This window comes from Nomascus leucogenys, chromosome 16 (assembly GCF_006542625.1).
Source record: "Nomascus leucogenys isolate Asia chromosome 16, Asia_NLE_v1, whole genome shotgun sequence".
Classification (NCBI taxonomy): Eukaryota; Metazoa; Chordata; class Mammalia; order Primates; family Hylobatidae; genus Nomascus; species Nomascus leucogenys.
The window spans coordinates 11,849,192-11,859,375 of record NC_044396.1 but is presented as its reverse complement, the minus strand read 5'-3'; the positions used below and the strand labels follow the sequence as shown (position 1 = coordinate 11,859,375).

The window sequence follows — 10,184 nt, the reverse complement described above, 5'->3', positions numbered from 1 at the left end:
CACCTTTCAAGTTTTATCTCCCATGTCTCTCCAGCTGACATTTGCCACTCCATCAGTGCAAAACTGCCTGTCCTTCCCTAGACATACACCCTGCACTTCCATGCCTTTGAGCATTTCCTGCTCATTTTCTTCTGCTTGGAAAGCCCTTCACCATCTTCTTGGCTTAGCTAACTTTGCTTACTCTTCTGGAATCAGCCACATTATCAGAGGCCCTGATTCCCATCCAGGTTTAGTTAGTTTACCTTCTCCATGTTTCCATAGTACCTAGTACATACTTTTTGTGGACAATTCACACAGTATGTACATATATGTTTACATATTCATGCATCTGATTACATACCTGTCTCTACCATCTTGGTTTTTCTCTGTATTCCCTACACTGGTGGTTTTTAGCTGGGGGTAATTCTGCTCCCCCAGGGGACATTTCCAGACAATGTCTCGAAACATTTTTGGTTGTTACATTTGGAGGCAGGAGGTGCTACTGGTATCTACTGTGTAGAAGCCAGGGATGCTGCTAAATATCCTGTAACATACAGAGGAGGCCCCCAAAACAAAGAATTATCTAGCCCCAGATTTCAACAGTGACGAGGCTGCTATATTCTATCTAGCTTCTGCCTAGCCTGGAACATAAACACGTACATCAATTTAAAAAACCCAGAAAATTATGTAATGAACAAGCATAAAATGGACTTTCAAAGCCCAATTTCTTCTTCCATACAATGGGCATTATAATAGCCATGCCAGAAGGTTGCAGGGAGGATTAAAAGAGACAACATACGAACAGTGCCTAGTACAAAGCTAGTATTCCACCAGTATTAGTTCATCCCAACAATAAAGAGCATAAGTTAAATCACAGACCCAGAATGTTTTGGTACTGAAATGAAAAAGACTTTTTAGTCAAAGCCCTTCATTTTATAGCTGAGGAAGCCAATCTTTAGACTAATGACTTGCCTAAATCATTGGCCTCAGATCAGTGTTTCCAGTTTAGTGGCAAACCACATTTTAAATGCATGCATAAGAGAGAAACTGTAAGCTGACTCCTTTGTAAAACAAATAATTATCTTTTTTTGGTTTGGCTTGTGAATATAATTTGTCACAGATATGTATTAAATTTTCTTAAAATATTTAGAATACTAACAGAACAATTATTCAACTGGATAATGTTACCAGAAGTTTTCAGGGGTTTATTTTAAAATTACATTTTTACATTTATGCAAAAATAGGCACATGTATTCAAACAAAAAGTTCAACAAATAATACACTCTTTCTCTGTAGGAGATATAATCAGAATCCAGAATGACAATTTAAATAGTTTATCATAAGCCTCTGGAATATTAACAGGCTTTCTGACATCTATGCTAAAAATTAACCACCTTATAACGATTCAGTTCTTTTCTCCTGCTCAATTGCTAATACAATAAAATTTCTTAGCAAAATATAACTTAGAGGCACTATCCGACCTGAGATCTCAGATTCTAACATGTTATGGCTTTTAATATGAACACCGGTATAACCAGAATGTAAACAAATTATGGCATATAAATTAAAACATTTAAAATATTTTAACATCTATAGTCTTTATTAGGTGTTCCTTATACAGTCATCTGGTATGTTTAAAGAGTGAGCAATCATATAAAAGGAAATATGGTCATAACTGATTGAAGTAATAAAATCCTGAAACTAAATAACATCTCATAATTCATTGCACAACATATATTAGATTTCATTACATCAGTATATAGCTTAGTAGTAAATTCTCCTGATGGCCATAAACCTCTAAGGTGTTGTCATCCTGAAAAATGAGGGAGGGGAGGGAGTTTGTGGGGTGCAGAATGGAGAAATCTTCCATAGTGCTGGTGTGATGTACCCTAAGTTGTAAAGTTATAGGGCATCGCCACCTAGTGGCAGAATTTCATGCCTTGTTCTAATAAAGGGACTTTCCTTGTTTTCCAAAAAGCAACCTGTCTTACTCACTTTCTAACCATCCCTCTCTGACGCTGTCCCTCCTAAAATCCATGCCTCCTCCCATACAGCGTAAACCCATCTGCTCTTCATCCATCAAGCTGTCAAGGATTTGGTTATGACAATTTTTATGTTCACCTAACTTTTTAATTCCAAATACTTTGGTTATTTTCAAAGCTACACACACGATGCCCATATTTTTAAAACTCCATCCTATTTGTGAAGGATTATTACTTTGGGCTTTGGCCCAGTTTTTATTCTTACTGCTGAATCTTTTCATAAGTCAAAATTAGTGCAGAGTTAATGCTTGAAAAGGGAGTCCTTAAAGTAAATAGCTAAATGAAATCATTACCAAAATGTACACTTTGGATTTATTAAGATTCTAGAATTTAAAAACAGGAAAAGGTGCCATTAGTGAAAATTCCATCACTAACATTTTGGTGCCACTCGTAGAGCATCACATAAATATTCAGACCATGATAACTCAGTGCAGGAATGTTATCAAATATTTCCATGCAATCTGGAACTAGGACCAGAGCTGGCAACTGGGGGTCTGAATGCCCAACATCCCTTACGCTGCTTCCTACATCTTGACAACAGGAAGACCAAGTGATACTAGGTAGTGCACCACAACAGTGAACATAAGCCAGCCATCTGTTTTTTGCAAAGTATAGTAAAACAAAAAAACAGAACATAGACCACTTCAGGGTAAACAAACATAACCTTCTTCAAAATGCAGGAAAACTGTATATTCAAAACCAATCTCAAACTTTAAACAACAAAAGATATCAAACATTTTAAACTGTACAAAGCAAATTAGCAGGATTTGAATGTTGGCAGTTTTAAAATGTCACCCATCCAAAACACAAAACAGAGAGATAGCCAAGTCTTAGCTCCATCCTAATCAAAGTTGTCATGCAGATCCAGTTCCACTCTTCTCATCTCCAGCAGGTACTTCACTCAAGGAGGTGACACCCAAGGGGAGTAGATGAACCAGAAACAAGAGTGCCACACAAAAGGAAGAGAGGGGACCTTGGACCTTAGCTACTGGTTAGCTATTTGACTTTCATGATATTCAGCGTTTTCCCAAGTTATTTTTTCTCGCTTCTCATCACATAATTTACATTATGCATACTATATGCCAGAAACTGTTAGTGCTTGACATGTAGTCAGTTAATTTTCACAACTGGGTAAAGTAGGTTTCTATCATTAGCTCTATCTTAGGGACAAACAAACTGAAGCATAGAGAGGTTAAACTGTATTCCTAAAGCACTACACAGTGAGCAAATAGATTCAGACCTGTGCAGTCTAACCCAGAATTAGCTCTGAATCACTCTACCATTCAGTCTACAGGACAAGCCTGTGTTTCAGGCACTCTCATAGTGATTTTTCACAGGACAGCTTTTGATAATAGAAAGTCCCTCTTTCAAATGAAAGGACTTCACTGATGGATTAACAAATTCTCACCCATTCACCTGTGTGAGCCAAATACTAGATCTACTTTCTTAGTCTTCATAACAAGCAGGACGATAACCATAATTTATAATGAACACAAAACATTCATCTAATGTTCAAAGAACTTTTGCACACTTGTTCTCATTTGGAAGAATGAAGTAATCTGGAAACACAGAATAGGCATACACTTTGGCTTTAGGAAGAACTCTTACAAAATCAGAGGTTGCCCTATGTAATACGACACTTTACCTTGAGCAGGTGGATAGCCTGGGGGTTCCTGTTATACCTCAGTCTTCGTCAGTTCTATTTGTTCCCCTGTCCTTCAGCAGTGCCCTTAGGCTTGCTTTAAATATTAACAGCATTCATAAGCATGGTTTCTAGGGTCAGAGCCCAGCCTCCCTCCACCCACCCAGCTCCCTACACACCTTGACAGTGCTCTTTGAGATGCCTCAGTTGTAGTCTCCTTGTAATTGTGCACGGTAGACGTCTGAACGAATAGACCAGAGTCCTGCAAAAGTGATCTTGAAATCACAATCAAAAGAGCCTTTGTAGAGAGCTACTCAGGAAAATTTTCTGAATAGACAAATGCTTTTAAAGGGGGTTCTAGACAGCCCATCTTCTTGGCCTCCTTCTGCAAAGTAGGACTACATTAAAACCTTGTCACAATGTGACCTGAGCAAAACCATTATCCAGTGATCTAGTTGTCTTCAACCAGACAAAAGAAAATTGACATGATTTCAGGATAGGTTTAGAAAAATGACTAGCAAAAAGAAAAAAAAGGGGGGGAGGGGGTTCCTAGAGAATTTAAGAGGCTAATATTTTAGCAAAAACTTAAAGATGCTCTTTATGATACACACATTTCTCATTGCTTTACAAATTTTAAGTGTAACACAAATTTGTTTTTCACAGTTTTGTTATTTAAGGTAAGGCATTCCTGCCACACATAGCAATGACTTGTCCTGGAAAACCAGGGAGGCTGCAGGTCCTACTGTTCTTTCTCTACTAGCTATGGCTCCACATTTTCATCTCTACCAAAGAAAGCATTTCAGAATTTAGGAGTGGAAATGATGACAACATTGAATAATCCTATTTTTTTTTTTTTTTTGAGACAGAGCCACTGTTCCTCAGGCTGAAGTGCAGTGGTGTGATCTAGGCTCACTGCAACCTCCACCTCCCGGGGTCAAGCAATTCTCCTGCCTCAGCCTCCCGAGTAGCTGGGATTACAGGTGCCTACCATCATGCCTAGCTAATTTTTTGTATTTTTAGTAGAGACGGGGTTACACCATGTTGGCCAGGCTGGTCTCAAATTCCTGACTTCAGGTGATCCGCCCGCCTCGGCCTCCCAAAGTGCTGGGATTACAGGCGTGAGCCACCGTGCCTCGCCAATGATTCTAATCTATATTTTTAAAAATTACCCTATAATCTTAAAACTTTTAACTGACTAGTATCCAACCCTTAAACTTCATAATAATCATTTCCAAAGTGGAAAAGTCACTGGGATATGGGGACAAGTATGATTTGTCCTTATACTTCTATTTTTCTAACGTCTACTTTTTGTTTTCTGAGCTCCAGGTAGCAGTTAAACACAACTAAGTATATCTTGAAAGTTTGGAAAAAAATTTAACAGTAAATGGATTCAGTAGTTATTTAGTATAAGGTTTGGAATTCAAAAACTCCAGCCATTACAATAGACATTTATTTAAAGTTAAACATCTGCAGACCAAATAATTCTTAAAATGGTTTGTTTCAAGTTTAACCATCTTCACAACAGCTGCATCCACAGACTTCAACTACATGATTACTTCTTTGCCCATTCTTCTCTTTCTTTTCTTTCCCGAATAACCTCTTTCAGATACGGTTCAAGGTAGAAATTTTCCTAAAGAATGAATGAAATATTATATGTTACCATCACATACTGATATATCCCAAACACTCAACAGGTCTTCGATAACAAGAAAAAAGCAATTACTTTTTAATTTCCAATTTTAGAAAACATATTCTCAACCTAAGAACTATCTGCTTTTTAAAATGTCCAATCTGGTGATGGTGTGGTAAGTTGCTTTGATAGGTTATGAGAGGGAAGTCTTTTCGGGAAGAAAAAGAAATGAGTGTCTACAGGCCTTTGCCTAGTTTCAATGCAGTTCAAGGGGTGAGAGTTGGCTTCACAGAAGCTCTTCTTGGGATCTGGAGGGCCACTCAATGGGCTGATCTTTTCATCTAAGTAGGAAGCAGAGTGCAGAGGTGGAACAACAATGACCTGGGAGGCAACAGACCTGGATTTTAGTCCTGGCTCTCTACATTAGAGACTTGCTTAGTAATTTCAGAAGAATCACTTCACATATAAGACTCAATGTGGTTTTCTTCTAAAACGGAAATAACATTTGCTTTATTAACCTCACATATTTATTTGACATGACTCAGGCAACTCTAATGCTACGCAAATGAACATGTTTCTCTTGTTTCTAAAATTCGATCCTTAATGAGCAACACTGTCAGGTAGATAAAGCTGTGCTACCTCTTCATATTTGGTCCACTGCTCTTTAGGCAAGATCTGATGCTTCATGGTCAGGTCCAGTGCCCTCTTAATGCGAAACATCCTGTCATTATAAAGGTTCTCAGGAAGCCTTCTTATGGCTTCTTTTACGTCTTCATCCTCGTATATTGTATCATCTCGCATTAACCCTGTGGTAGACGACAAAGTTAGATTGCACATGCATCTCAAAAATCACGGTTTTTTTAAATTAGTAAAATATCTTTATGACTTATAACTTACAGCTTTTGGTGAACTATCGAATTCAAATCACTAGGTTCAATGGAAATTCAATGCATTTCATACATTATTAGGTTGGTGCAAAAGTAATTGCAGTTTTGCCATTAAAAGTAATGAGTTATTACTTGATATAATGGGTTACTTCTTGAACTAGACTATGGAAACAATATATGAGCCTCTTAAAATCCAATGCCACAAAACTCATATTTTATCTAAACCATTTACAAAATATTTTAAATGTTTACTTTGTTTTTAAACACACATTAATAAACCACATCTCTACTTTCTCATAGTTTAAATCTGAGATCAAGGTATTAAAGAATCTTAAAAAGATAGTATGCTAAGAACAGTGACTTTTGCTTACACTTTCTTCAAGCTTCAATAGCAAAAGATGAAGTTCATGGTAAATGACAAAGTTCTAAAAAAGCTTAGGAATCATATGATTGCATGGACGTGATACAATTTTAATATTCGAAAACTCTCTACTTTCAATGTTTATATAATTTCAATTAAAATTTTAAGTGGAAGGCCAGGCGCAGTGGTGCACACCTGTAATCCCAGCACTTTGGGAGGCCGAGGCAGGTGGATCACCTGAGGTCAGGAGTTCGTGACCAGCCTAATATGGTGAAACCCCGTCTCTACTACATACAAAAAAAATTAGCTGGGCGTCGGGGCACACGCCTGTAATCTCAGCTACTCAGGAGGCTGAGGCAGGAGAATCACTTGAACCTGGGAGGCGGAGGTTGCAGTGAACCATGATTGCGCCACTGCACTCCAGCCTGGTGACACAGCGAGACTCCGCCTCAAATAAATAAATAAATAAACAAATAAATAAAATTTTAAGTGGAAGAGTTGGGAGAGGGGGTGTAGAAGGAAAATGTCTTACTACTTAAATCATTACCCAGTCGAACATTTTAGAGGCTTTCGTCCCTCTCCTCTCAAAAAAACTTTAAAAAGGAACTGGATTTAACATAATGTGATTTAATTTTAAAATCTTCTGATGTATACAAGAACTGAAATGGTTTTTGGAACAACAGTAACACTTGCAAAAGCAATACTCTCAGAAAAACAAAAAAAACAAAGAAACAACAACAACAAAAAAAAACATTAAACAGCACAGCTGCTTACCCAGTTTATTGAATCCTGCAGCATTGTAATACCATTTTCGAATACCATCCAGCCACTTGCCTGATGCTGAAACTGATAATTGTCACACTGTTAGTTGCTACAATTTAATTATAACTATATGAACACATTGACAGGCAAGCAACCAGTACTCGGTTATCTTGCTGATGAATGCAAACATAGAAATAAATTTCCTTTTAAAAGTATATAGTATATACAGTAAGAATTTAATCAAAAAGAATTAGATTTAAAAGCAAAAAGTTTATACTCTATAAAATGTTGATCAAAAGTGCTTATTTTATTTATGAGCAAAAGTGGTTGCAGGAAAATGGTAGCAAGTCATGAAAGAAAAGGGTAAACTCAAACACTGAATGTACAAAAGATCCATAGGTACATCGTGTGCCCTTATGCCTGCCCTGTTACCTTCAGAAATGAAGGGGTGGGAGATAGGAAAAGGACTTGGAAATTTCTATCATTTGTAGTTTCATAAATAGATCACAGGAAATAATTGTAAACTTTTCATTTCAAGAGAGCTGGAGTTGTAGGAAAAGAAAGAGTGAGATTTCAGCATAGACTGGCAGGTCTAAATGACCCTCATCCTCTAAAATTTTTACTCGATATTACAGTTATTTCATTTGGCCACATTCTTTAAAAATGTATGTATTTTGGGGAGGATTTTGATACCATTAGTCATTTAAACATTAATATGGATTTGTAAAAGAAGTCCATTTACCTCCTCCTAAGCAACTAAGTTCCCCCCAAGGGAATGGATATTGAAAACGGATGAGAAATCGGTAATTTTAAAACTCTTTGGGGAACAGGGCTGAGCCTGATGAAGTAACCCAGCAGGGTCCAAGTACAGCAGGACCGTATCTGACATTTTAGGAGAGACATTTTACAAAAGGAGAGGTAGAACAAGTTTGTATTCTCTTTTAAAATTTTGTCTAGGGTTAGCCCTTACCAAGGAAGGAAAGCAAACTCTCCTTTCACTCAACTCTCCTTGCTTGCAAACTCAGTGCACTACAGATTACGTGGCTTTAGCAAATCTCCTTGGAAATTAAGAGTCATGTATAAAACTGCTGCTAGAAAAACAAGTATCAGTCAACAATCTGCAAACATACTTGTGGAAGACAGATTATTTTCAACCACCTATCAGTGACTATAATAATATCCACTAAGCACTTATTGTGCACCAAACACTTTCCTATTTGCTTCACCAACATTAGCTGATTTATTTACATGACTGTTACTACAGAAGGGGAAGCCGGCTTACAGAAGTGATCCCACCCAAGGTCAGAGTTAGCTAATGGGAGTTGAGATCTGGTCTATGTAGTTCCCAAACACGCACAGAAGCAGTGTCTTGAATTTAGTAAGACTCCTTCAATATCTGCCAAATTAATAAAATAATTATTTAAAAAGTCTCCCCCACCCCCAAAAAGCTCAACGTCAATTAGGTTAACGGATGTTTCTGGCAACCTGATATTTCCTAACAGCTTCACAATTGCTGGAGGCGGGGAGAAAAGGATCATTTTTTTAAAGCTAATCCAACTTGGTTGCATTGCAGTGAGACGAGATTGTGCCATTGCACTCCAGCCTGGGCGACAAAGCAAGACTCCGTCTCAAAGACAAAAAAAAAGCTACTCCAACTTGTACCGCCAGAGGGCAGAGATTAGCAAAAAAGAAAAAAGAAAAAAGAAAAAAAAATAGGGAAAACCCAACTTAATGTTCAAGTTGTTTTAAATATTCCAGTAATATCTGCATTCTACTCCACAATAAATGCGTTTGAACCTACAATAAATTCAAATTTCTCCAAACCTACTGATCAAGCTGACGTTCTAGATAATCCAAGGTCAACGTGAAGCGTCGCTTGTATCCCTTGCTCAACTGTCTCTGATTGGCAGTCTGAGAAGCGCAAGGGGTGCAATGAAATTTCCAATTCTACTTTCTTGGGTCACTTTGCCTCAGTTATCTTATCAGCGTAAAAGGGAAATTAATATCTCCCTCGTCGCAATGGCAAGAGAGTTTACAGGGCCATTGCACACGACAGAGCACTTGGGTCATAGAAAGCACTGAGCTCATTCTGGTTGAAAGTCATCCACTAGTTATCCTCTTGTACCCTTTAACTTTTCTAAGGCCGAGGGGAAGGACTTCCGAGCACGGGCAGCTGGAACTCCAGGGCTGTCAGAGCCACCGCGGGCACCTTCACAAACAGCGGGTTAACATCCCAATCCTATACAGGCAAGCCCGGCCTGGGGACAGCAAACGAGTGGGGAAGCACGTCTTTTTCGCTGGACTGAAGCCGCCACTTTCCCTTCCTCGACAAACTTGGCCACTTAAAGAAGAGAGAAAACGGAGCGACCTGCAGCGAAAATAAACGGTGGAGCGCGACGACGCCCGCCAAGAAGACCCCCAGTTACTTACCGGCCTGCTTGCCAGCCATTTTGACCAGAAAAAGAAGCGTTGCCTTCTGGGTAAGTCATAGAGGACACGCTGGGCCCAGTCCGCAGGCGCGTTACGTCGCATCGCGAACCGAGAAGGGCCGCTTGCGCAGGCGGAGTTCTGACGGCTGTAGTTGAGCACCTGCGTGCGCACTTCTCGGCCAGGGTGAGGCCAATGGAGTAGGCGGGGCATTTTGCGTGCTACATTCTAAGAAGCATTGGTTGTGATGTGATGGGAAGAACACAGGTCAGGAATTAGGAGACCAAGGCTTAAAGCTGGGTTCTGTTACTTGCTGTTAATAGCTATGGACAGTATTAATTCAGCTCTTTGTGCCAGGCAGGAAGCTAAATGTTTTAAGGGCATCGTCTTATTTTCTATTGAAGGACTGATGGATGTGCCATCCCAAAAATATATGGAATTGGTACATTGATTA

General features: G+C 38.8%; 1 protein-coding gene and 1 long non-coding RNA gene across 2 annotated transcripts; both read right to left on the bottom strand.

Annotated features, from left to right (window-relative positions):
• Positions 1-1,158: 1,158 nt before the first annotated feature.
• On the bottom strand, positions 1,159-4,664 carry LOC115830661. Its single transcript, XR_004026208.1, has 2 exons — positions 3,843-4,664; positions 1,159-3,760 (listed from the first exon to the last, which is right to left on the bottom strand). It is a non-coding gene; the product is annotated as an uncharacterized LOC115830661 (long non-coding RNA).
• A 411-nt stretch (positions 4,665-5,075) lies between these two features.
• On the bottom strand, positions 5,076-9,827 carry LOC100604897 (cytochrome b-c1 complex subunit 7). The gene is made up of 4 exons (XM_003268330.4): positions 9,734-9,827; positions 7,316-7,387; positions 5,933-6,099; positions 5,076-5,293 (listed from the first exon to the last, which is right to left on the bottom strand). The coding sequence occupies exons 1-4, from the start codon at positions 9,750-9,752 to the stop codon at positions 5,216-5,218; spliced, it is 336 nt and encodes a 111-aa protein (XP_003268378.1). The 5' UTR covers positions 9,753-9,827; the 3' UTR covers positions 5,076-5,215.
• Between the last annotated feature and the right edge of the window lie 357 nt (positions 9,828-10,184).